Raw genomic sequence first — 24744 nt, 5'->3', positions numbered from 1 at the left:
ATCCACAAAAGATAAGCGTCTATTCTCTTGTCGAAATTGCTCGGTCCTGGCTGTTCATGCTTGTCCTTGCGAGGAGTTGTAGTGACGGCCGACTCCTAAACTTTGCGGACGCCACATCTTGCACCTCAACACCGAAATACGCTCTCGAACATCGTCAACAAGCAGTCCGCGGGTTGGCGAGGCTGTCGACGTAAAACGTGGAGGCGATTGTCCTGATGTGGCCTAGTCCGGCAAAACCTCGTGAGACCTGCCATAGAATTTGCGGCTCAATGCGGCTCCAGACCAAGCAAACTCGGTCCAACACGGCTCCAGGCTCATTAGCACGTTGGTGGTCCGAACCAGACCCACGCCTCTGGGGAAATGCTGGATGACCTCCACATCGTGGTTTGGTCTGTGCCAGCCGATGTCGGTCGGGCCGGCGAATCCTGCTTAAAGCGCGAAGATGTCTTCTCTTGTTGGAATCATCCTCGAGCACCCTGACTTCCCCAGCTTTTTCGAAGGACCAAAGCAGAATGGGTTTCTTTAACGAGAAGAAGGGCGAGGACGTCGAGCATGGCTCCGAGCTTAAGCCCGATGACTCGACCAATATCCAGGGTCAGACGGATGCTGTCTTCGGTGAGGTCGTGGAGGGAGGTCCCAACTACCGCAACGTAAGTCTCCATATACAAGACTGTTCTTCTTCTCGATACTGATGGTATGGCAGGTCAGTTGGATAGGCTCCTCGATCCTGATGATGAAGACCCAGATCGGTCTCGGAGTGCTATCCATCCCCGCAGCCTTCGACACCCTAGGCCTCATCCCAGGTATCCTCTCCCTGCTAGCCATCGGTCTCATCACTCTGTGGTCCGGCTACATGGTCGGCGTGTTCAAAGTCAGGCACCCCGAAACGTACGGCATCGAGGATGTGGGGTACAGGATCTTTGGCCGCACTGGTCGTGAGGTTTTAGGTCTGGGGTTTGCTTTATGTGGGTCATTACCTTATGGAAACTGGGTTCTCCAGATGTTGTGACCATGTGCTGATACGAACAGTCTGGACGTGCGTTGCCGGCTCCGGAATGCTGGGTATCTCGATTGGATTGAACTCGCTGTCTGAGCATGGCGCTTGCACCGCCATCTTCGTGGCGGTTGCTTGCGTTGTGGGCTTTGGATTGGCTTCTATCCAGACCCTGAGCAAGATTTCTTGGATTGCGTGGGCTGGTCTCGCTGGTATCCTCTCAGCTAGTTCGTTTTCCCACAGACCCTGTACCAAACACATCAGTACTGACGCTTAACAGTTATCACTCTCACTATCTCCGTCGGCATCCAGGACCGCCCCTCTGCAGCACCCCAGTTCGGCCCCTGGGAGTCTGACTTCGAGCTCTTCAAGTCCCCTACTTTTGCCGAAGCGGCAGCCGCTCTATCCAGCTTGGTCTTTGCCTACGCTGGTACCCCTGCGTACTTCAACATCGTGTCCGAGATGAAGGACCACAAGGAGTACTTCAAAGCCCTCTCACTCTGCCAGTTCGTCATGACAGCGCTGTACATCGCCATCGGTGTTGTCGTGTACTACTACTGCGGCTCTTTCGTTGCGTCGCCTGCGCTCGGGTCTGCAGGTGTGCTGATGAAGAAGGTGTGCTATGGGCTTGCGCTCCCTGGACTCCTCGCTTCCGTTGTCCTGGTTACTCATGTCAGTTTTCACCCCTCTTTTACTTACTTACTGTAAGGTTCATGTGCGAGACGAGCGCTAACGGAAGTAGATCACGGCCAAATACTTCTTCATCCGCACCCTCCGCGGCACACGCCACCTCAACCACAACACCGCTAAGCACTGGGTTACCTGGTTCAGCCTCACCGCCGCCGTCTCGCTCACCGCGTACATTATCGCCTCCGCAATCCCGGTCTTTGGCGGCTTGGTGTCGCTTGTCGGTGCGCTCCTGGGTACTCTCATGTGCTTCCAGCCTATGGGATGTATGTGGCTTTACGACAACTGGGGCCGCAGCAACCGTGACTGGAGGTGGAAGGCGATGGTTGCGTGGAGCATTTTTGTGATTGTGAGCGGTACTTTCTTGTTGATTGGCGGTACGTACGGCTCGATTCTTGGGATTATCGACAGCTACAACAAGAACGGTGGCACAGCTGCCTGGACCTGCGCTGACAACTCAAACTCCACTTAAATGTGTAGGGTTCGAGGGTATTGTCGGCTCGATTCCACTGTTCAAATTAGTCCTGTTACTTTAGCGCTCATGAATTGCATATCCGTATCTTCAAACCTCTTTCTGTGTGTGCCCATGACATTTTACCCACAAGAAACTCGAGACGACCGACAAACAAACGCGTGGTAAGAAAACTAAAGCCAGAACGAGCACGACGTACAGAGAAAGAAGGAGCGACCGAAGGTGACATGAAAGAAAGAACGCGCGCGCATGGAAATGACACTGGACGTATAATTTGAAGACATGAAAATACCTACCCTCACTGTACAGCGACGAATCTCGCTTGAAGCGCAAATACGTGCCTTTATTATACACTTACCCTTGCTTACCTTGAGCACTTCACGCCCCAAGTAGATCTGTCCCGCGAGTTTCCCGTGGGCCTAGTCTCGCAGAACGCAGAAGTGTGGGTCCACGCACACCGGCTTCGCACCTTCCCTTTTTTCATGACCGGGGGAATTGAAGTCGTGTTTGTGCCCTGCATACCCGCGAAACAAAACGCGGGGACGTCGACATCTTATAAGCACCGCAGAGTCTTGGAAGTCCGATTGGAGGCTCCGCGATAAGGATGCGGAGTTCTTTCAGGGCGCGGGGGTGGAGCGCCGGAGTAAAAGTTAGAGTCCGAAGACTAGGCTTTGGGTTATGTTGCGGACACGGCTTCCTGTTTGGGAAGGAGTTTCCCCATCGCCATCTTACAAAGTTCTCCGTTCTGAGGCGTGACTTTCCCCCAGACTCGCAGAAACCCCAGAGGTGCACTTCGGGCGATTGGAGGCCATGCGACATTGATGACCTGGCTGTGAGATGCGCGGAATTATACAGCAATATCGGGAGTCACAAAAGACAACACGCCTACATCTCAACTTTTTCTATTCGTACATATAGCAAAATGGCCCCCTACATCTCAACACTGTTTGATTCATTCTATCAGCGTGTTGCTGTCTTCTGCTTCTCGACTTTCCCTATTTGTAAATATAGCAAAACGGCCCCCCTAAGGTATTGCTCGCTTCTCGAATTGTCAATTCAGGGAATCCAACGTTACCCAGTCCGATGATATCGTCCAAAGTAGCATTGCGACTCGGAGGGCTGTTGTTCGTCGTGATTGTCGCGCCGATTGCGTACAACCTGTTCTCTAGATCTTGGTTTTGCCACGTCCACCACGTACGATCGATCACTATGATGGTTAACACCTTCTTTATCAATAGGGGGTTGAGGAACCAGACCGTGGTACTTACTCGAATGATGCAGGAAGAACATCGGATCCCCCGGACTCGCAAACAAATCACCCCCTGGATCCCCTCCAATCGTGAAATGTCCGGCTGTGTGCACGCCCAGGTAGCCGGCTAGGAAATCGCCCTGCATCGTGGTGCTGAAGTTGTAGGAGGTATCGGCGTTGGTGATCAGGGTGGCGACGTCAGAATCTTTTGTCCACCCGCTCGCTGCAGCTTGCGAGATGTCGCGGCGCAGACAACGTGGATTGTAGCCTAGACCGTCGGGAGAAGGGTTCGCGGTGAAGTTAGTGAGCACGGGGGCTACAGGGCCGAGGTTGACCTGCCAGCTATAGAGCAAATCAGTATTCAAATCAGTTTTGTCGAGCTGGCGAATTATTACGCACTCTTTGAATGGACCGGACTTGACGCATCCCCCACCGTTGCCAGGTGGAAGCCTGACTCCGCATGCGGCGGGGAATGGGACGCACGTATCGTTGCGACCAGCGACGTACTTGCCATCGCCGGACATGCTCAAATCGCTGCCATCGAAGTTTGGTGCACGGAGAGGATCTGCGGCCCACCAGGGCCAGTTGTAGTACGGTTGAGTGCCGTTGTATCCGCACTCTGTTTGCAGGATGTGTTCGTAGGCCCAGGTGAAGTAGCGGTGCCAGGAGAGGAAGTTTCTAGTTGGGTTAGCAAGATGAAGTGGGGGGAGAGGAAGAGGAGAACAAACCCAGTTCCGTGGATGGAAAGTGTTTGGTTGATGTGTGTTGCTACTAGATCGTCGTATCTGTTCTTTACTCCGGCAGCGAGGCTAGCAGGCGTCTTGGGTGGTAGCTTTGCAAGGCACTGGACTGCGTCGATGTAAGCCTTCTTCTCGCTGTCGCACAGCGTTGACCTGATGTTGTCAGTCCATTGGTCAACATACCTTGAGTATTACGTACCACTCCTTTCGAACGACGGCCTTCTCCAATGTACATGTTGTGTTCGTGTACCCTTTCCTAGCTGTGAAAGCTTTGAGGTTCTCAAGTCCTCGTGCAGTCAGAGCATCGCTCTCGGGAGCACACTTGGGACCAAGACAGTGATGAGCGCCAGAAGGTGCTGAGCTAACAGCGCCGATGAGTGCAGCTGCGATCAATTGCAGGACCTTCATGTTCGAATGCCTCGAGGAAATGGAAGAAGATGCTGTGTTTTGCAAATCCTCGAGTTTTGATGGTAGGACGTTCTTCGCTTCTAACGCGCCGACAAGGCCACGACACTAGAGCTGCGTGCAATATATTTCCGGACGCCACATGGGGCCTCAGCGCATAGCCAACGGCGATTCAACGACGGCCGTGCAAGTGTTCTTTGGTTCAGTGCCGCTCCGGAAGTTGGTCCGCTTGGGCATCATCATACCCGCTCTCTAAGGCTGCACTAGAGGCGGATACCGACTCGAGTGACGTCTTGTCATGCTGTAAAGAGGCCGAGCAAAATTGAAGGCCTAGGAATGCCAGAGTATCGCCCGATTGCAGAGTCGGTCGGATTAGGGGTAACTTTGGGGGCTTATAAAAAGTCAGCAGTAGCAGATAAGCGTTGCTGACTGCTTCCTAACGTAGGGCTAGGCCTTAGCTTACCTGTTATAGGGCGGCAGAATGCAGGGAGGATAATTACCGAATGCACGCCTGGATCCTGCTCAGTAAGCGAGCATACTGAGCCGTTGGGATACGTTGAAGTGTTTGTGGGCAAGTAAATGAGGAGTTGGAAAGAACAAGGTCAATGTGGGGGCGGGACAAACGACGCTAAGTCTCTGGGTACAAGAGGGGACAGAGCAGCCGAAGCTGATCTGTGGTTTCAATGGTGTCATTGATGTCGTGAGTATAATTATGTTACAAGGGACGCGCGATACAAGCGCAGCAGTCTCTACAATCCCAGTCGAGAAAGAATGCAAGACAAGCATAACAAGCAAGCAACCCGAACGCCAGTGGAAAGCTGCCATAGGCAAGCCGTCCCACTCCAGACCCAGGTAAACCGGCGGTGTATCCAACGATGCTTCGAGATGATGTGTTTGCGTTTTCAGTGAGCAACAACGCCGCGATGCCCAAGACAGAAAACTGAGATGCCACAGGAAGTAGATGACTGACCGTATGCAAAACGAAAGCGACTAGATATCAGAAAGTCCACTTCTCTGGACAAACATTAGCAAACAGAAGACGGAAAAGATGATCAGCGCCAGACACCCTTAGCCCCTGGTGCAAGACTACCTCTAACCGAAGAGTTGCTAACAACTCGTATGGGTGCACGGTTCAATGTGCCAGCTGCAGGTCGATCCTCGCCAGATACTGCCACCGTCGTGCGACGTGCAGCGCCCTTAACGATGGGCGCAGAGCGTGGACTCAGGACACTGGGTTTCCATTCGCCCTCATGATTGTTCTTGACCATACGGCGTGCTGCGCTGGCCGAGATGCTGTTCTCGTTTGGTGGGCTGGAAGAAGTAGTGCTGGGGCTGCGATGTCGCTGTGTCCTAGCTATGGGCACAGCTTTCGTGGTGGACGAACGGCGCTTGATGGCCGTGCGGATCTGGTTTGCCTCAGAGGGGTCGACGGACCAGCCATCCTCTTCAGCGGCAGAGTTGTTGCCGCTGTCGTTTGCAGACTTCGACACTTCGGACGCAAGCTCCACGTTGCTCAGAGCCGAAGGGCGGACGGTGTTCGTGCCAATCTCGCGGAGAGGAGAGGTATCTGAATCTGAGCCATCGGCGTTCCTGATGGGCATCGGTGACCCATCAGACTTCTTTGTAAGGAAGCCTGCTGCAAATCGGCTGGATGCGGACCGAGGCTTGATGTCCATAAATGTTGTTGACGGCGCAGGGATGGGCGAAGAACCGGCGTCATTGACTACTGGCTCGGGCACGTGCGCTGAGAACGGAGGAGGAGGCATGTTGATCGAAGAGCTTGTCGGGGTTGATTCAATGTGCTCCGGAGTCTTGAAGTCTGCCAGAGTGCCGTTCTCATTGTCATCGCGCCAGCGAACGCCGCGCTTGGCCTTTGAGGGTGACGTCGGCCTCTTCTTTGCGGGCGAGAATTGAACGCCCTTTTTGACTGCGACCATCTTCTTGCGCCGCGGTGACGCTTTCATAGGTGATGAAGTTAGATGTGGTGCATCTGCAAACGATGGCATGGGGATGGATTTCACAGGCGACGGACCCATGACATTCGCCGGTTTTCTTCTCTTTGGTGTCCCTTTGTGGCTCGGTGCAAAGAACTCTGTAACAGGGAGACCGCCGTCTGGCCGAATGACCTGGGCAGTCGCGCTGGTGCATGCGTTCATAATCTTGGTGAGCAGCTTCCTGGCAGTTTCGACTGCTTGTGCTTCGTCCATCTGTGTGATCTGGCTCAAGATAGCCACGGTCTCGATATGAGCTTGAACGAGGACTTGCACAGTTGCTGCATCACCTCCTCTTTCTTGTTCCAGCAAAACACTCAGTACTTCCCGTTCTGCGTTCGACTTCAAAATCTGGTATTCTCTGGTCAGGTTCGCAGCGTCAGGTCCACCAGCGGTTCCATCAAGCTCTGTTAGCTGCCTCAAGCCAAAGCTAAGGGCAGTGTCGAGCTTCGAAGCCCACGTTGAGCGTTCGAGCCGCCTGTGATGGTGTTGCCGCGACTGTTCGAGTTCTGCAGAAATGCCGATTGCGGTATCTCTCATCGCTGCGATTTGTGAGGGCATCTCCTCGTTCTCGCGCGTCTCGTTGACCGTATCAAAAGCTGCGACCCACGCAGAGACGAGTGAGATCCGCTTTTCCGTATGCTTCAATGTCCTCATAGTGTTCAGTCTGTCCCTACGATCGGTCTCCGAATCGGCGTAGGCTTGCCTCAGTCGTATGAAAGCGTCCCTCATCAAGCTCTCCTTTTTCTCGTTCTGTTTCTGGAACTTGGCCAAAGAAGCGCCGTCCGAGTCCTTCTGCTTCTTCATCAACTCGTCAATCAGCGCCCTCTGCTCGTCGATCTTCTTCAGGTAGTCCTTCACATGGCGGTTCACATTAAAAACGTTCTTGGTGACTTTGGTCTGGATGTTCTTTGCGCGGTTGGCGTATCGTAGAGTGTTCTGCGTTTCGTCGAAGTGGACGCTGGATGGGCTGACGCAGACGATCATGACGGTTTTACAGTTTCCACCGAGGGAGAACTTCAGCAGTCGCGTCAGCTTCGAGTTCCGGTAGGGAATGTGGTTGTGCTTCCGGACGTCGCACAGAGCGTTGATGCAGCTTCCAAGTGCCAACAGGGACTTGTTGATGTTTGCACCTTCAGTCAGACGCGCGCCTCTGTTCTTGGTTGCACTCGCACGCTCGCTTCCTGCCAAGTCGATGATGCTGAGAGTCGCCATTGTGTGGGGTTCGTTTACGGAAGCGTTGCGATCTTTCGACGACACGTTGATCTGCAAGACGGCATGCGATCTAGACGAGGTTGCGTTGGCTTCGGTTGGGGACATGGTCCGCAGGTCGTTGCCGCGGACGATCATCTCCATGACTTCGTTGACCTGGTAGGGGTTAGACACGGGATCGCGCACAAGTTGGTCGACTTCTTACATCTGTCGGTCGATGGCTCGTGAGACCTGCCACAGAGACGGCTTGGTTGGAGTCTTCTCGCAGCATCAGAGGAGCCTTGCTGCCGCCCTCGACGAGAAGATCGCGGATGGTCTCGTTGTAAATCTCCAGATAGGACAGCGTGACCTCGGTGACCTTCTCCTCCGATCGCTCACTAATCTTCTCGAACAACTCCTGCATTGTCAAGAAGATAATACCAGGATCGCTCGATGTACCTCTGCGTACAAGTCAGCTCCAATTTACTGCCTGTCGTCTTCACCACGTACGTAATCGTGTGTGTCTTTCCGCATCCTGTAGCGCCGTATGCAAAGACCGTCGCATTGTATCCGTCGAGGACATTGTCCAGCAAGGGCTTTGCGGTTGACTCGTAGATGTCGGCCTGTGAGGTGGTGTCGTCGAACACTCGGTCGAAAGCGAATGTCTGGTCCTTTACTCGTTTACCTTGAGGTGCATACGAGCGGCCGGCCTTGTGCACAGGGTTGTCCTCTGGAGGGTCAAAGATGCTGCATGTACGTCAGCTTCTGCTATGCTGCTCCGTTGTTCGGACTGAAGGCGCTGTACAGGCATCGCTCGTCAAGGACCTTGATGACCGGCCGAATACCGCCCTTGGAGCTTATCCGCGGCGTGGGTGCGGCGGCGAGCGAGCCATCTCCGAGGAAGAGCGTCGATTCGTCCGTCTTGGTGAGCTGTGCAGCTTCGCGGATGGTAAACGGGCGGACGCGCACAGTGACCGAGATGGACGACGCGCCGGCGCTCGCCATGTTTGCGCTCTAGATATGTTAGTAATCCAAAAGGATGCAGCGCTCTAGGTCGACCCTATAGCCCTCGGAGTGGATGCGGCGGCCGTGAGCGTGGTTGCGGAATGTTGTGCTGGTGACGGTGCGCCAAGTTCGTGCACCGAAAATGAAGCGTTGCCATGCCAACAGGCCAGCCGCGACCGACCCTGGAGCAGACACGTGAACTTCACCTTCCGCGCCCCACGTTACCGACGTGTCTCCTATCTCATGCTCTTCACTGGCATCTTCCTTGTCGTCGTCGAGACGTGGGGTCCTGTGAAAGGCCCGGACATGATGGTCGTTCTCCGCGCTCAGATGAGCTGCTCGCACGCCAGGACGCCCGGTTGAGCAGGAACATCTCGAGATCCAACATGCACGCGTTGCTGCACTGACGACGTCGTGAGCGATGCGTTCGTGCAGGGTGCTTCGACCCAACGAGACTAGCTGGTTTGGTCAGACGAGCTGCACGACGCTGGCCCCTCCTTCCTGGGCACCCCGCGGTTCCGCTGACCGCGCCAACGTGAAGCTTTACGAACGAGTGTTTGCGTGAACGTCAATTGACCGCTACCATTGTATGCAACAGATCGACCATGGACTCACTTGAAGGCTTCAGCGGCCCAGGCCACATTGTTGCAGATGTCAACTACTTCCCAGCTCTGGGCACACCAATACCTACATCTGCATGGAAGAAGCGGTATTTGGGGGTTGGTGATGAGCACACGCGGCCCATGATTGTTCGAGATGTCCGTCATGCGCAGCGAACATTCGACTTAGACACCCATGGCTTCAGATTTGTCAAGCTTCCGTCTCTACAAAGAGTCGACAGTTCCAGTGCCGAAGAGACTATACGTCAGGAATACTACCCAGAGTTAGAGGCGCTGGCAAAATGCCTGTGAGCGGCACCGCTCAGTCCTGTGTAGTAGAACTCCATGTCGAAAATAATGCTGACCTTAACAGGACAGGCGCCTCCTCAGCCTTTGTCTTCAATCACGTAGTCCGAGCACACTCCTCACCCTCTGACAAAGGCAAGCTAGACGCTTACGGTCGTTGGCAAGACATACCTGCTGGCCATCCTCACGTCGACTACTGCGGCGACCCTACGTTCCTGGAAGGCACCAAGCAGGAACTCAACCTACCATCTCACATCTCCTCGCTCTATGCCACATGCTCACGTTACGCATACCTCGGTGCCTGGCGCCCTCTCAAGACCCTCCGCAAGGACCCCCTGGCCGTCTGCGATGCCACAAGTGTGCCAGACACCGACTACCAGCCTCGACTCAGGGAATTTAGGAGCGGCGTGAAGTCAGGAAACTATGTCATGAGCCACGCAAAAGAAGAGCAGCAACATCGGTGGTACTATATGTCTGAGATGGGACCAGATGAGATTGTAGTCTTCAAAGGGTACGACACTGACCAGAGCAAGTCAGGCTGGCGGTGTCCACATACAGCGTGCACACTGCCTGGCTCCGATCACGAGCCGCCGAGGGAGAGCATTGAGGCACGCATTGTATGCTTTTGGGAGTAATTGAAGCAGTATACAAGGTACTGATGAGCCTCGTCGCGGCTCGTTTCCCGCCAGTATCCCTGTGATCTACGATCTCGACGGCTGCCCGCAAGGCAACGTCCATCAATTTCAAACGATCGCGGGGTAGCATCGCTCATTATGCCCAAACAGGTAACAATCTAAAGGGCCCGTTGCTCCTTCCGGTTTGGGTGAACGTCGGTCACCTTGTGCTCACGGCAGTCAGGCGGGTAAGCTAGCTACCTTGAGCAGGTCAGCAAACAACAGTCGGAGAGCAGCCACAACTGTCGATGCGTCGAATTACGATTCATGCGCTCAGCCAGGTGACCTGTCCAAAAAGGTATCACAAGATTCGAGCAGAGTCGGGCGCAAAGCAGAGCGGCTGCACCCAAGCGCAGCCAATGTCGCCCTTTCTGCTCTCTTCAGGAGGTGCCTTAGGATATCAAGGTCCTTGGTATCGGCAGTGGTAGCGGATGCGGCAGGAGGCAGAGCCTCACCAGCTGGGCGTCAACGAATTGAGGATAGCAACAAAGGCCCGCTCAATACTCACATATCGACCGAGACAAGAGACGAGAATAGCCAACGAGAACATAAATACACCGCCAACCGCCCTTGGTTCGCACTCCAGAGCCACAAGTTCTGCGCTCCCTCAGTCTCTCGCTTCTTGCCCTGCACTAGGCTCGTCAACTTCGTCACGCTAAACCCACTCACTATCCAACATGAAGCTCACACTCTTTTCCCTCGCCCTCCTGTCCGGCGCTCTCGCTGCTCCAGCACCTACCGCCGACCCCGAAGCCTTCCCCATCTCCGAAGTCCCCAGCGGTCTCTCCCTTGAGGAGCACGCCCTCAGCAAGCGCCAGTACAGCAGCAGCACCTACAACCAGCTCACCGATGGAACTGCCTGTCGCACCATCAGCGTGATCTACGCCCGCGGCACCGGGCAGCAGGGCAATGTAGGCGACGCCGCAGCCGTCGGACCTTTGTTCTTCAACCAGCTGGCCAGCAGAGTCGGAGGCACGAGCAGTCTCGCAATCCAGGGCGTCACATACTCAGCGAGTGTAGCGGGCTTTTTGCAGGGGGGCGACTCAACAGGCAGCACGACGTTGACGAACTTGATTAGCACGGTACGTTCCAAGTGAGGCCCAACGATCTGAGAGGAGTAGCTGACATCGAACAGACTGTAACGAGGTGCCCAAGCACTAAGATTGTCCTTGCCGGCTACAGTCAGGGCGCACAGCTTGTGCACAACGCCGCTGTCCGAACCTCAGCAACGAACGCTGCTCGTGTATTCGCTGGTACATCCCATGCCCTTACCTTCCTTCCCTTTACCCATGCTCACACTGTACACTCACCATCCTCTTGATCTGCATCTTCCCCATTCCCCGCTTCCATTCAACGCCCTTTTCTCCCGATATGACCACAGCACTAATCCCATCACAGTTGTCGTCTTCGGCGACCCCAAACGGGGGCAGTCCTTCGGCTCCATCGCAACGTCCAAGGTCCTTACGATCTGCCACACGGGCGACAACATCTGTGAGGGAGGGACTTCGATTACGCCTGCACACTTGAACTACCAGAACGATGCTGGGACTGCGGCGACTTTTGTTGCTGGCAAAGTCGCTTAAGGGTAAGGAGGGGTAGGAGATGGTGTTTGAGCGTTGGTGGGTGCGTAGTAAGGGCCGGGGGGTGTAACTCGAAATTTCATTGTCGGATCTTTTTCGGGCTGATATGAATATCAATTGAGTTTGGAATCGTCTCTTCATTGACATGCCGTTACTCATGCATCAAGCGCTAATATGCTCGGCGCGTGGGAAGGCAACGTTGTGTAGCTTCGCTTCTTGCTTCGACGTTGATTCGAGCAACTACAGCCATTTGGGCGAGAAGTGAAACTGTGGACATGTGTGTTCGCAGACCGTCGATGAAATTTGCAGAGCGTAGCGCTTCTTTACTCCCAAACTATACAAGAGTACTTAGGCATGTCGATTGTGTGTTGAATATCGGCTTCGTTGCTGTCGGTATCGGTGTTTGTAAGGTGAGACGAGCAAAGCGTTCGCGGAGAAGTTCGCAAGCTCAGAAAAGTGGCTCCTGAATTCGCATGGCCTGCACTCGATATGATGGTAAAGATGAGCACACAAGAAGGGCAGTTCATCCGTGCGGACGAGTTTCGTGATCCAGTGTTACACTCTCTTGCACAATCGGCTTCCGGTTCTGACGCAGCACACAGTTTAGACGTTGCAGGGTCTCAACTTCTAAAGTGTTGCACGTGACATCAACTCAGTCCTCTTACCGTCCTGCCCCTTAATGTTGGATGAAAAGCTTTCAGGTTTGTGCTAAAGTGGCGTGACAACCTCTGTTGAACCAGTACGTGATGACTTGCTCTGCGATATCGGGTTGGTCTCGAACCCCGACTGCTCCCCTACTGTACTATGTGTTCCCGTGATACCGTCAAATCTGAATTACAGAAAGGCTTGATTTGCGTGCATGCAAAGATAGCATAATTTGACTTACGATTATGCTTGTAGAGCTCAGCCAGTACACTCCACGTTAGTCGTAAATAATACACGCAACATAATGTTCTTTTTATTACAGTGACAAATGGAAAGATAATCAACAGGAAGATAAGGCGTATATAATGATCGTCAAATTGTGCTGACCCCCTGTCCTTTGGCACGCTTGCAAACCTTCATGCAGGTACCCGTAGAAGGCTTGATCTTGACTGGCTGATGAAGGGTGGATGACAGGACCAGTGTGGGAGGGGCATACTTAAGCCCTAGGTTTGTTTGTTTTGTACTTCTTTTGTTTCCAGCATCTTTGCTCTGGGCCTGAGCCCTCACCATCCCTTGTACCTGCATTGACCTCACTCTCATGTAACTAAATCTTTGCATTACCAGAGGAGCTACTGCTCCTCTCGTCTTCCATAGTCTTAGACTCAGATAGGACGTTAAACCAATCAATCAATCAATCAATCAATCAATCAATCAATCAATTAAGCCCTAGGTTGGCAATCTAGATGATGAAGCTGATGACGTCTGTGATGTCAACACTGATCCGTGGCATCCGTGAATGGCTGTGAAGGAGTGTATTAGGGGCTTGGGGTCTCTGGTACCGGGTACCTAGCGGAGTATATAGCATCCTCGCTTCCCCTATAGATCAGGTGTTCTGACCAGTCAGAGCGCTTGTGTTCCTCTTTGCATGGTTGACAGTTGATGTTGATCCATGGTCTGGGGGTCAGCATATTTTGACAATCATCGATAATGCTATAGTATGATACTATTATTCTGTAGTAGCATCACGATCTCTTTGCGGCCTCTAGCTGAAGCCGCGTGGAGTGCGTTGCCGTAGTGTCCACCCTGCGCGTTGACGTTGGCGCCCTTGTCTAGCAGCAGCGTTGCGACCTCTTTGTGGCCTTCAGCTGAAGCCGCGTGGAGTGCGTTGCCATAGTCTCCACCCTGCGCGTTGACGTTGGCGCCCTTGTCTAGCAGCAGCATCGCGACCTCTTTGCGGCCTCCAGCTGAAGCCGCCTGGAGTGCGTTGCCGTAGTGTCCACCCTGCGCGTTGACGTTGGCGCCCTTGTCTAGCAGCAGCATCGCGACCTCTTTGTGGCCTCCAGCTGAAGCCGTGTGGAGTGCGTTGCTGTAGTATCCACTCTGTGCGTTGGCATCGGCGCCACTTTCGAGCAGCATTTCAACCACTGCTTGATTCCCTTGCTCTGCTGCTATAAACAACGGAGTTTTGTTGTCTCTATCCTTGCTGTTGACCATGGCAGGACCTGCAGCAAGTAACGACCTCGCTGACATCTCACATCCGTTCTTAGAAGCCCACCACAACACAGTCCTATCTCTTGAATCTTTCGAATCAATTTTGAATCTTGCAGATTTTACCAAAAGGTCGAGAACTCCATCGTGCCCAAGCTCCGCCGCACTCAGAAGAAAATCTTTTGCTTTCGAATACACAAAATCACGTCTTGCAGCACGCTGAGCCGACTTCTGCTGGGACTGTCGTTTATCCGTTGCAGCAGCAGGGCTGCTGTCAGCTCGTTGCACCTCAATGAAATCCATACATAGTTCAAGTGATTTCTCACTGCTCATTGCAACCGCGGAGAAAAGAGGACAGCCGTAGCGCTCTGCCTCCACGTCCATACAGCGGCTGGCTGAACCGAGGACTCTGATGAGATTCGCCATGTTGAGCTCAGCCAGCAGATACAGAAGACTAACGCGTTCTGTGTGCCTGCGCACCTCATGCTTCTCAAACAGGTTGTCGAGCTTGACCCATCGAGGAAGTGGGAAGATGTCAAGAAAGCCTGTCTGAGAGATGCCTCCGCCTTCTGCTTTGTCCCCGTGATACAGCACATTGTGGACAGCATACTCCAGGAAAGGGAACGTTTGCGTCGCTGACTTGCGTAGGCCTGCTGATTGTTGCAAGGAAGCTTTCGGAAGATTATCAGGAATCTTTAAGGGCGTGATAATGTCGATGCTGATGTGGTTGAGGCAGCACTGTTTCAGTCGGTCGTGGCTCTGGCCTTCAAAGTTGCTTCCGTACTCTGGCCAGATCTTACTGAGACCGTTCTCTTTAAGCAGGAAGTCCCTCACCGACTCGTGTATGAACTGAACCCTTTGCTCTTTAGACACAGTAGCCTCGACAAGACCTTTAGAAGAGTTAAGTATGAACCGCTTAATATCATCCTTGGTGATCTCTTTAGGGTCCAACTCTAATACCATGTCAGGAGCGATGCCTGAATAAATGGCATGATACAGCTGCTCTGGACTCAATGGCTGCCTCGCATAGAGCACCCACTGGATGCAAAGCACTAGCTCATCTTGATTGTTTGAGTCGCGCGTCAAGATGTCGCGAAACAGTTCGTACAAGTCACTAGGGATCTCCTGCAATTTCCGCCGGAGAGTGAGGATTTGGCCGCGGTCCGACTCTTTGTTCAGTATACCTACGACAAGAACAACCCACATGAAGATCCCCGATGCCTTCTCCTGAAGCTCAACTCGGATCTGCTGAGCGGTCTTGCTCTTCCCGATCTTCAACTCTGTCTCGACGTAGTTGGTGATGTCTTGGGTATGGCCTTCTTGTCCTTCCAGGATGAGTTCCAGTCCATCACGGATCGTGATGTGTGGATAGTGCCTGCTCGAGAAGCAAACGTGGAAGCAAATTGCGTCTGTGGCGGCTAAATCACCAAGGCGTTCAAAGAATTGGACCATGTCCCGGACCTGCTCTTCTTCACACTCATCGAGCGCATCGATAAAGCACACAACAGAAGTTTTTCCCAGGCCCCGTATAGCCTGCTCGAGAAGCGTTTTCAGAGGTTCGATGGTCCACTGGTGGTCGGAACTGAAGAGTGATGTTGAAAGGCCAAGTGAGTCAAAGATGCTCTGGAGCGATGGGAGACGTTCGAGGAGCTGCAGTAGCAGCGACCGGTATGTCCCAATTGTAGACCTCTCTATGTCTTCGCCACGTGCATTAAAGAAGAAGGAGAGAACAATGCACCCCTTCATTGTCTTGGGGGCAGTAGCCCACACAAACTTCATCAGCGTCGACTTCCCCGTACCGGCCTTGCCTTTGATCCACAAGAAGCCGTGATGTTCACCAAGCTTGGTCGTGTCAAGCCAGTTGAGATACTGCACATTCTTCAAGAGCCATTTGCACGTCTTGGCATGGGCGGTCTTGATTGTCATCTGGCGTGCATCAATTTGTTCGAACCTCAAGGACTCTAAGAGGCCCTGTCTTTGTTTGTCGTTCAGGGACACTTGAGTGCGGTCTTGATGTTGGATGGGAACTGTCATAGTAAGATCAGATCGTATCTGCATTTGAGCATGAGGGATCTACGTACGCGTGACAGTTTGCTGCCTATTACAGTCAGCAGAGTTCCAGTGGGACAGGGTCACTCAGAGACATAACTGACTTACTCTGCAAAATCATTCTCTGTGCCACTGATGTCGATCCTTTTACGCTTATGTGTAGCATGATCAGGAAATGATGGCTGAAGGCACCGTTCTATCACCATGTCAGTCTGTGTGCACCCTCAACGACAACATGACCGCGGAACTAACTGCTTGCGCCATTCATGGCATCTTCCACCCGGCGTATTTTCATCACCTCTGCCGTTGGAATCACCGACAGCAACTCCTTTGCGTACGCCGCCGCTGTCCCTGCCGCGTGGGCTTGCCACCGCTTGTTCTTGTGTGAGTCCGCATAGTCGCAGATGCCGCGGATCACAAGACACGGGAAACTGTTCATCAGCCCTGCCGCCTCCATCTCAAAGCACAATACTCCACCAAGTTCCGCGCTGACCCTGTCTCTCTCAGCAGCATCCTCCATCACCTGGTTGCCGGATGCAATCGTGCCGTGGTGCACCACCACCCTCTGCTTGCGTGCTGCACGAGCCACCGCGAACTCTTCGCTGCATTTCCCGCACGTTGCTCCTCCTATGTGGTTGTACTTCGCTTCGAAGAGAATGTCCGAACCGGCGGCTTCGCGCGTAAACGCTAGCAGACTGTCCAGCTTGGAGTGATACTCCAGCAGCTTGCTTCTCCCTCTTATGTGCTTAGCGCGCAGGTTTGCGACTGCATTCAACAAGACGGTCGGTGGCGTGTTTAGGGATCCTGTGCGCTCGAACCCGCTCGGTGTGGCCTTCCCTGAGTCGTACTGCACCACTCCACCGTGAACCTTGTGTGGTTTTGCTGACCACTATGTCCCCAAGCCGAACATCTGCTTCCTCACTTGGGACGCCTCCTCCGATACCCACCATCAGACCAAACCGAGTTGACGGAAAGCTTGATTTCATCTGCATAGCGACTGCTGCGGCTGAGTTGGTACCCATTTGCCCTTCTGGCAGGCAAGCGATTACAATATTATGTTCGCCAACTCGTCCGCAGGTATAGATATTGGTATCATGGGCGTCGCATAGGGGTGTGTCATGTTCATCGTCGAGCATCTCTTGCGCCGCCGCCAGCTCGACAGCCAACGCGCACACCCATCCTACAGAGTACTCTTCGCGGCGTAGCAGGGGTGGCATCCGGGACTGTTACAAGGGAGGCAGGGGGTTGAGCGAGTGAGTGTTGAGAGTCGATGCTTATAGAGAAGACACCGTGATCATGGTCTGGCAGCAACTGCAGCGCCGTCGACGGCTGCTGTCGCTCAGCCTCAGCATTGCGGCATGCGCTGCAGCCTGGCTATGTGAACAGACAGAAAGGCCCGGCTGGTGCAGTGGGGCGCAGCCGTAAGCACTAGCCGGTGACGGGGCGGCACCAGCTCGCCCATTCGTTAACTCGCCCAGGCTTGCCTATTCGAGCCTTGGGACGAGAACATCGGCGCACATAGATGGCTAGGCTTGACCCTTCTTCCTCCAGGCTAGGAACCTATTTTGAGCTTCTTGTATATAAACACAACCTCACGCATCGTCCTCTTCTGAAAACACAGATGAATTGTGTCACTTTTCTACGCTTGTGTCTGTACACAGGCAGACCTCAACAAACCTTGAGCTGACTGCGGTACAGCCTCCGAAGCTTGGACCTCAGGTACCGAACGGCTCAATCAGTGTCTTCGGGTAGCTCTTGCAGTATTGTAGCTGAGCATTGCGCTAGAAACTATATAAGTCGAGATTGCAGTACCTGTACTTGCATCTCGATGGAGTCAATACAAAATCCTAACAGTCTTACTGGTTGATGCACCAAGACGTTTACCTGGCAGACGAAGAGCTGAGTGCCGAGTTGCTACAGCACTTTTAGATCCCACACTACCTTCTTTCAGCTGTATGTCGGCAGTCAACCGGGTTCTTCACTGTCAAAGACTCGCTGGATAAAGACGGATGCCATCAGTCAAGCCGCAAGTACAATCACGTTTCCGTGATTGGAGTGCTGCTAACCTATATCTCAGATATGTGGTTCCGCCTGCTGGTCAAGGCCGTCTCTAGCCACAGCGGCTCGAGCTACAAGTGGCATGAGATGAACTTCTGCTTTTGCTGGGACCTTGGACGTTGCTCCATCCACTGCGTTGGTGTAGACCCCTCGTTTCAGAGCCTTCTCCAAGATATTCTGCGTCGTATGTGGTCGCAACTGCCACCTGCAGAGCCTCGCTCCCTGCTTGTGCCGCTCATGGAAATCATTATCGTCATGTATGGTCGATCAGTGTGGTCCATACGGGACATAACATGGCGAGCAGAAAAGGCAAGTGCGCAGGGCCGCAAAAAAATACTACCAGGGCTAACTTATATGACTTCAAGAATCGCGCGTTTCCAACGCATGCGCTGAATAACTTTGTGCTGCTCCACGAAGTAGCGAGACATGCCATATATTGCTTTGAAACCCTCAGAGCGTCGGTGGAGACAGTAGGCGCTCTTCAACAGCAGGTTTCAGAGCTGTCAGTCAAGACGATGATGAGAGTTGGGGATGATACTGAAGCTTCAACCAGATCAGAGTCCACATTGCATTCCAGATGCGCATGCTCCAGAACCTGCTCTTGCGATCTCAGTCCAACAAGGAGCGGTTATAGAACGAGATTGCGCTTGTGAGAAGCAGTCGCCTTCCTTGACGAGGTCGTTGATGTTTTATCAGTCTTACAACATGATCGCTCAGCGAGACAGCCAGGTGATGACGGGTCTCGGACAGGCAGTGAGGCAGGACAGCGGGGTGATGAGGACGATTGCTGTGGTCACCATGGCCATCCTGCCACCAACGGTTCTATCTGCGGGTCTTGGACGAAAGGTATCAAGGCTGAGGCTGACAGAGGACAGGTGATCTTCAGCATGAGCTTCTTCGATTACACACTGGGCCAAGGTAGCCAGAGTGAACGGTGGTCAGTCTCTGAGAAGTTCTGGGTCTACTGGGCGTTTGCGATACCGCTTCCGTGTTTGACATTGGGGATCTGGTTTTGGCGGCAGAAGCAGATCTAACGTTAGTATACCCGTACATGAAAAACCATGTGAGTAGTCTGCTCTGAAGCAACTCGTGCCTACCTCCTCAGCTCATTGGTTGTGTACTAGCAAGAGGAACAGCAAATTCGAAGCTGGAGATATCCATGTTGCCCGAAGTAAGTACTGGGAGAAGCCAATAAGCAAGACAGGCGGTTGCACCAAACATGTCACGTGCGATCGCTCAGAACTATCGAACGGTATCTTCGTGGCTGGTGCTTAGAGACCTTTTGCAAGGTCCTGTTTGCATGTGTTGTCAGGCGCGCACCAATTCATTCTGGCAAGACGCAGGCTTGGCACGGCAAGGACCACTGTAAGATCAAATCTGTGAGCTGCGCCAGAACCGAAGCCGATTGTGCAAGCGAGTGTATGCAGGTAGTTCTTTGAGGTCGTGAAGAAGGTGGTGGGTAGGGCCTTGATGATAACACTACGTCATAGCAAGGCTGAGTCGGCCACGAATGTGAATCTGAGTGTGAGGCTTCGCGCTCAAGCATCTCAGCCCGACCACTACCCTACATACTCCGATGACTGCCCAATAATAATGCGCTGCCACTTGCTCACGTGGCGCAATCTATCCTCCTTCAGCCTTCCTGCAATGCTGCGCTTCGTTCTGCCTGCTTACGCAAGCTATGCGCGTGCAAATCAAGCCTGCGCCGCATCCTTCAATGAGCACCCGGGCGTAAGCACTGATCATGGCGTCAAAGCCTCAGTAACGTCATGTAGAAAACCAGAAGCATATTCACGATGAAACTTATCAATCGCGCCCTTCAGCTTCAGAAAATGCTCAACTACATACCGTGATCCACAGACTCTTCCTCAGCGCAACCCACAACCAACTAGACATTCATTATACGCATGATCATGGCCACTTATATCCATGAACCACTACCAGACCCCAACCGATATATACGGCTGCTGGAAGTTATCAAGTTAGACGATAACGAGGTTGAGGGTCTACGTATTCAAGTTCATTGTCGCCTCACAGTCTGGCCTCTACAAGGATTACCATCATACTCGGCCCTCTCGTACACCTGGGGAAATGAGACAGACACCAGACCTATCCTGGTTGATGGAAAAGTCATGTTAGTTTCCCGCAATTGCGAATATGCCCTAAAGCAAGCAAAGGAGTACTCTAGTCGACGCCAACGATATCTATGGTGCGATGCCATCTGCATCATCCAGAAGACGGACGGCATCAACATCGAGAAAAACCATCAAGTTCGACTAATGGGCGAGGTGTACCGGGGCGCGAAGCAAGTCCTTGCTTGCATTGGAGAGCATGGTGACAACAGCGAGTACCTGTTGCGCGTTATGCGAGAGAATTCGACTTTCCTGAGCCTAGTGGTACGTTTCGGTATCGATCGAGGAAAAGGAAAATCCGTCAAGCGTCAGATCGTTCGCCGGTGGATATCTAAACAGGAGCCGGATGCTTTTCAGGAATTGCTTACGGGCCTAACCCCATTTCTCAACCGGGAATATTTCTCAAGACTTTGGATCTATCAAGAGCTACAGCTTGGGAGGCAAGTCATGATACTCTGCGGTGAGCACGCTGTATCTATGCGTTCCGCTTATGGCTTGTTTCTTATCCTTACGGAGTGTACCAAACATACTCAAATCGACGACGACGTCAAGAAGTACAGTGTTGAGGCTCTCAAGACAATCAGACTCTTCAACAATGCGGTACAAGCTATATCTACGGAAGAGGAAAGAAGGATGTTAAAGGCCGGGGCATCGAAATCAAGGGCTTCACTGGATCTGCCCGGTTTCATGATGCAACAGGTTCTCACCCTTGGTTGCAAGGATCCCAGAGATAAGGTTTATGGCACACTCGCTTTGGTGAACTGGAACTGGCGTCCCTCGCCACGCCCCCGGGATCCGTACTTCATCTTGCCAGATTATGAAATAGATCGTTTCGATCTAGGCATGAAAGTCCTCGAGCTCGGAATTGTCCGCGAGATACATATAGTCCAGCTACCATTCTGCCATTGCGTTGCTACAAATCTGGAGCTTGCTTCGTGTCCAACCGAAAAGCTTTCAAACGCTCGTCGACGAAGACATCATCGGCCACTCGGAAACCCACCGCCGCTAATCACCCACGGGCCGATCTCCAAGCTGCAGGCACTCGAGGAAGGCTCCCTAAATTGGCTAAACACTTGGCAAGGCTTCCGATGCAACCATGATGGGAAACAATGGTACTTCACCTCGTCAATGAAGATGTCTCAGCGAATTACCGTGTGGCCGGAACGTTGCGAACTAAATTCATCCCCAAAAGGAGGTCAGCAACTCGAACCCCTGATGAATGTTGTTCTGCCTTCCATCATCAAGGAAGGAGACTGGTGTTTATTCGGATCACTGAACAACTACATTCCCTCTCTAGGCGGGTCATACATCAAGAGCGGAGCGGATCCAGCCTTCTCGATGTCACAATGGATCATCCTGGTAGTCAGACACGACCCTTGTATGCCGGATTCACGATTCGAGTTTGTGGGCAAAGGCATAGCTTACGCACAACCTGGGACGAAGTCTAGCGTCTTTGACCGTTTTGGACTTGAGTTTGACGACTGTTGGGATTTAGAGGATGCTTTGGTTTTCGCCAGTAGTTTCCGTCTTGATGTGGACTTGGCAAGCCTGACAAACGATCAGCTCTCAGACTATATGGAGACAGGTATATGTGAAGAGTACGGGTCGTCTTTCGTAGAGTGCTGTGGGCAGGATATGGATATGCTCTTGGAGCTGTCGAACAACGATGCGGGCAGTGAAGCGGCACAGGTCGAAGACTACACGACCAGCCGCAGGTGGAACGCGGTGCCTCATAGGGCCAAAGAGTGGCCTGTTCCGGCGTCACTTGTGACTGCTACTCAACCTGGCTGATCCAACGGAGTGCATAACTCGCCCAGACCACTGGTAATTGTTGCGGTATCGGTCGGTCTGTACAAGGTCTGACTGTACCCCTGACAGACTACCCTAGTCTAGTGTGTGACAGGTCACTGGCCTGAGGTCAGGTATATAGTCGTCATCTCCCAGCTCGATGGCAGTTCAGCGCAGTATTCCGTCCTACGTTATCGTTTACCGTAGCTATCAGTATTCTACAGTGGCACATACCGCAACAGTAATGCATGTGAGCTTTTCTTCTCCTGCAGTCGATGCCCGAGTCTCTGTGAAAGGAAATCTTACCAAGTTCGCGACCACCAATAGCAACGCAGAACAGCCTATTGAACTTAACAGATTGCAAAGGTCAATTGCAAGTGGATGATTGCCTAACACTCACTGACATGCTCTCCTGGGAAGCCGCTCAGAAGACGACAGCAATCTCTATCACAGTCGTTTACCTGCCTATCATATGCAGACTGGTGTGCAAGACAAGAGAAACATACAGCATCAAGGCCTCGGTACGGCGCAGTGTTCTTAGCGAAGGCCAGCCGCGTGGGCCGGATCCTATCGGCCATCAAGGTGCCCGCGGAACTGGACCTGCAGGTATATGATCCAAAGGACGCCCATAATCTTCTGACTTGGAGGGTTCGTGATGGTCAAAGGTAAAGTAGGTAGTAGGTCAGGCTCAACGTCACACATGTGCAAATAGTGGATCCTGCTAACAAGATTTGCAAAAGAGTCTTCATTCAATTCATAGTCATCAACACGATCACCACGCTACACTATGCAACAGCTACAATCAAAACAGATCGTTCGAAGGCTTTTCAGATCTTACTGGTAAACAGCAGCTACAAAGCGCTTATTTGCCAGCACGGTACGAGTTCCAGTAGCTGTAGATGCGAGTCTGCTGGCCAGTGGTGAAGCCAGTGAAGCAAGAGCTAGGGGAATGATTAGCATGAAGACTCTTCATGTTGAGGAAGGGATTACTTACTCATCAGAGTAGTCCATGTAGTTAGTAACCGGGTCAAGACCAGCCTGGCTGGGGCAAGAATCGCGGGTAGTCGCACAACCATACGACTCCGAAGCCTCAGCAGGGGTATCGGAAACGTAGTCCCCAGAGCCCGTGCAGCCGCCCTGGAAAGTGTGGTACAGACCGAGCCAGTGACCGATCTCGTGGGTGGCTGTGTGGCCGAGGTTGTAAGAGGTCTCGCTGCCGCCGGGGACTGTGGAGGAGCGAATGACGACACCGTCCTGGTAGAAGGCGGTGGAGCCAGAGGTGACGGCCTGGGGGAAGTAGGCGTATCCGAGGTACTGTGTGCCGGGGGTGAAGTAGACGTTCAAGTCGGCGTAGGTTCCCTTGCGGAGCGCCTTCTTCATGGCCAGCTCGGCCTTGTCGTTGGCGTAGTTGGCATTGATGGTCCAGTCTACGCCAGCCTGAGTGAACGAGATGCCGTGAGGGGCATACGCGGTGTTCAGCACAGCAAGCTGCTTGGTGAGAGTCGCCTGGGTAAGGTAGCCACCAGCAACGGTCTGAGCGGTGGCAGTGACGTGCCAGTAGACGTTGATATTGATGGTGGCAGCAGCAGCAAGATCCGACTCGGCGAAACCAGCCTCTGCCTCGAGGATCTGGAGGTTCTGAGCGATCTGGATCTGCTCCTCGGTAGCGTTGGGGGTACCGCAGCTACGCTTGGCTGCTGCCGAAGAGGCGAGCAGGGAGAAGAGGAGGGTCTTGAGCTGCATGTTGGCGACTGGACAAGGCTTGGAATGAGGGAATGGAAGTGATCAGCTGCGAATCGATACCGTTTCAAGGAGGATGTTTAGGCATTCTTGTACTCATGCCAGGCTTCTGGAGAAGCAAACATGTCGCCACCAGGAACAGACCGCTTGTCGACCTCACTTGATCTACTAAGACGTCGACCTTCCCAAGGAGGCGCATACCGAGCGCAACGTCAATGGAACGATCCTTCACAAGGAGGCGCATACCGAGCGCAACGTCAATGGAACGATCCTTCCCAAGGAGGCGCATACCGAGCGCAATGTCAATGGAACGATCCTTTCACTATGACAGCGAATAGGTCTTTCGCCTTCTACCTGCTGTCTTGGTTGTCCTAGTCGCATTGACAGTCATTTGAACGGCGGACCGCACAGCGCGAGCTTCTCTTCCTTAGGCAGGTCCTAATCTCCTCTAGCACCATTCATCTAATAAGGCTGGGTTTGAAAACACCATGGCGACTTGGCAGCGGCAGTTGCTAGCTCATCCCGGCTCGCAAGCCTACAATGTTGGAAACGCGAAGGAATGATTGGCGACGGGAAGCACCGCGTCTGTGGGGTTGGTCGTATTCATCTCGACGTCTGCAGGCATCTGCATTATTGTGTGTTCAAAGGACTTTGCATCTCGACCTGACTAAGGAGGATTGCCGGATTCCCAAGCATTGCCAAGCAATGCCGCAGCGGTCTTGTAGGCTTGAAGAGGCATGTCAATCGCTGGCACGAGTGTTGTTATCGGCAGAGAAAGCTTGGGAGAGATAAGACGTGATAGCTGGGGTAAAGATCGTCTTCAGCTAGAGACCTGTGACTTCTTTCTGCAGCCGGCGGCAGGTTCGCGCAAGAGAAAGTTGCGACAAAGGTGTTGAGGCGTTTGCGGGTCTGTCAAGAGATTGCAGTTGGGGAGTGTTTCGCCCCGGGATG

General features: G+C 53.1%; 10 protein-coding genes across 10 annotated transcripts; 5 read left to right on the top strand and 5 right to left on the bottom strand.

The window, feature by feature from the left end:
* Positions 1-198: 198 nt before the first annotated feature.
* Positions 199-2248, top strand: BU25DRAFT_416062 (transmembrane amino acid transporter). The gene is made up of 5 exons (XM_033707684.1): positions 199-650; positions 704-965; positions 1030-1221; positions 1275-1666; positions 1737-2248. The coding sequence occupies exons 1-5, from the start codon at positions 513-515 to the stop codon at positions 2151-2153; spliced, it is 1401 nt and encodes a 466-aa protein (XP_033555734.1). The 5' UTR covers positions 199-512; the 3' UTR covers positions 2154-2248.
* Positions 2249-3148: 900 nt separating this feature from the next.
* Positions 3149-4550, bottom strand: BU25DRAFT_354210 (Di-copper centre-containing protein; the record flags this gene model as incomplete). The annotated part of the gene is made up of 5 exons (XM_033703505.1): positions 3149-3360; positions 3422-3744; positions 3802-4080; positions 4131-4295; positions 4342-4550. 5 exons carry the CDS (start codon positions 4548-4550, stop codon positions 3149-3151), a joined length of 1188 nt encoding a protein of 395 aa, XP_033555733.1.
* Positions 4551-5235: 685 nt separating this feature from the next.
* Positions 5236-8808, bottom strand: BU25DRAFT_379475 (kinesin family protein-like protein). The gene is made up of 4 exons (XM_033704196.1): positions 8535-8808; positions 8240-8476; positions 7956-8190; positions 5236-7906 (listed from the first exon to the last, which is right to left on the bottom strand). Exons 1-4 carry the CDS (start codon positions 8732-8734, stop codon positions 5600-5602), a joined length of 2979 nt encoding a protein of 992 aa, XP_033555732.1. The 5' UTR covers positions 8735-8808; the 3' UTR covers positions 5236-5599.
* Positions 8809-9339: 531 nt separating this feature from the next.
* Positions 9340-10293, top strand: BU25DRAFT_404326 (uncharacterized protein; the record flags this gene model as incomplete). The annotated part of the gene is made up of 2 exons (XM_033705116.1): positions 9340-9641; positions 9707-10293. 2 exons carry the CDS (start codon positions 9340-9342, stop codon positions 10272-10274), a joined length of 870 nt encoding a protein of 289 aa, XP_033555731.1. The 3' UTR covers positions 10275-10293.
* Positions 10294-10990: 697 nt separating this feature from the next.
* Positions 10991-11896, top strand: BU25DRAFT_435456 (carbohydrate esterase family 5 protein; the record flags this gene model as incomplete). The annotated part of the gene is made up of 3 exons (XM_033708917.1): positions 10991-11395; positions 11449-11566; positions 11712-11896. 3 exons carry the CDS (start codon positions 10991-10993, stop codon positions 11894-11896), a joined length of 708 nt encoding a protein of 235 aa, XP_033555730.1.
* A 1947-nt stretch (positions 11897-13843) lies between these two features.
* Positions 13844-16009, bottom strand: BU25DRAFT_313678 (uncharacterized protein; the record flags this gene model as incomplete). Its single annotated transcript, XM_033702170.1, has 1 exon — positions 13844-16009. A coding segment is annotated over one exon (2166 nt), but the record flags the coding sequence as incomplete, so codon positions are not given.
* A 29-nt stretch (positions 16010-16038) lies between these two features.
* Positions 16039-16708, bottom strand: BU25DRAFT_236746 (uncharacterized protein). Its single transcript, XM_033701474.1, has 3 exons — positions 16328-16708; positions 16108-16271; positions 16039-16053 (listed from the first exon to the last, which is right to left on the bottom strand). The coding sequence occupies exons 1-2, from the start codon at positions 16593-16595 to the stop codon at positions 16180-16182; spliced, it is 360 nt and encodes a 119-aa protein (XP_033555728.1). The 5' UTR covers positions 16596-16708; the 3' UTR covers positions 16039-16053; positions 16108-16179.
* Positions 16709-18154: 1446 nt separating this feature from the next.
* Positions 18155-19167, top strand: BU25DRAFT_426424 (uncharacterized protein; the record flags this gene model as incomplete). The annotated part of the gene is made up of 3 exons (XM_033708416.1): positions 18155-18446; positions 18687-18979; positions 19009-19167. 3 exons carry the CDS (start codon positions 18155-18157, stop codon positions 19165-19167), a joined length of 744 nt encoding a protein of 247 aa, XP_033555727.1.
* Positions 19168-20046: 879 nt separating this feature from the next.
* BU25DRAFT_354272 (HET-domain-containing protein) lies at positions 20047-20463 on the top strand (the record flags this gene model as incomplete). The annotated part of the gene is made up of 1 exon (XM_033703506.1): positions 20047-20463. A coding segment is annotated over one exon (417 nt), but the record flags the coding sequence as incomplete, so codon positions are not given.
* Positions 20464-22915: 2452 nt separating this feature from the next.
* On the bottom strand, positions 22916-23796 carry BU25DRAFT_404315 (extracellular metalloprotease; the record flags this gene model as incomplete). Its single annotated transcript, XM_033705115.1, has 2 exons — positions 22916-22994; positions 23048-23796. 2 exons carry the CDS (start codon positions 23794-23796, stop codon positions 22916-22918), a joined length of 828 nt encoding a protein of 275 aa, XP_033555725.1.
* Between the last annotated feature and the right edge of the window lie 948 nt (positions 23797-24744).

Source organism: Macroventuria anomochaeta, assembly GCF_010093625.1.
Source record: "Macroventuria anomochaeta strain CBS 525.71 unplaced genomic scaffold BU25scaffold_54, whole genome shotgun sequence".
Lineage (NCBI taxonomy): Eukaryota > Fungi > Ascomycota > Dothideomycetes > Pleosporales > Didymellaceae > Macroventuria > Macroventuria anomochaeta.
Note: the sequence above shows the minus strand (reverse complement) of the source record. Positions and strands in the feature narration are given on the sequence as shown.

Excerpts from the sequence above, each read along its gene's own strand:
- BU25DRAFT_416062 (XM_033707684.1), top strand. The coding sequence starts at position 513 with ATGGGTTTCTTTAACGAGAAGAAGGGCGAGGACGTCGAGCATGGCTCC. Across the intron at positions 651-703 it reads GAGGTCCCAACTACCGCAAC|GTCAGTTGGATAGGCTCCTC; the intron begins GTAAGTCTCCAT and ends ATGGTATGGCAG. Across the intron at positions 966-1,029 it reads AGGTCTGGGGTTTGCTTTAT|TCTGGACGTGCGTTGCCGGC; the intron begins GTGGGTCATTAC and ends TGATACGAACAG.
- BU25DRAFT_379475 (XM_033704196.1), bottom strand. The coding sequence starts at position 8,734 with ATGGCGAGCGCCGGCGCGTCGTCCATCTCGGTCACTGTGCGCGTCCGC. Across the intron at positions 8,191-8,239 it reads GGAAAGACACACACGATTAC|AGGTACATCGAGCGATCCTG; the intron begins GTACGTGGTGAA and ends ACTTGTACGCAG. Across the intron at positions 7,907-7,955 it reads CGAGCCATCGACCGACAGAT|GTCAACGAAGTCATGGAGAT; the intron begins GTAAGAAGTCGA and ends AACCCCTACCAG.
- BU25DRAFT_236746 (XM_033701474.1), bottom strand. The coding sequence starts at position 16,595 with ATGGAGGATGCTGCTGAGAGAGACAGGGTCAGCGCGGAACTTGGTGGA. Across the intron at positions 16,272-16,327 it reads TGCCATGAATGGCGCAAGCA|AACGGTGCCTTCAGCCATCA; the intron begins GTTAGTTCCGCG and ends ACATGGTGATAG.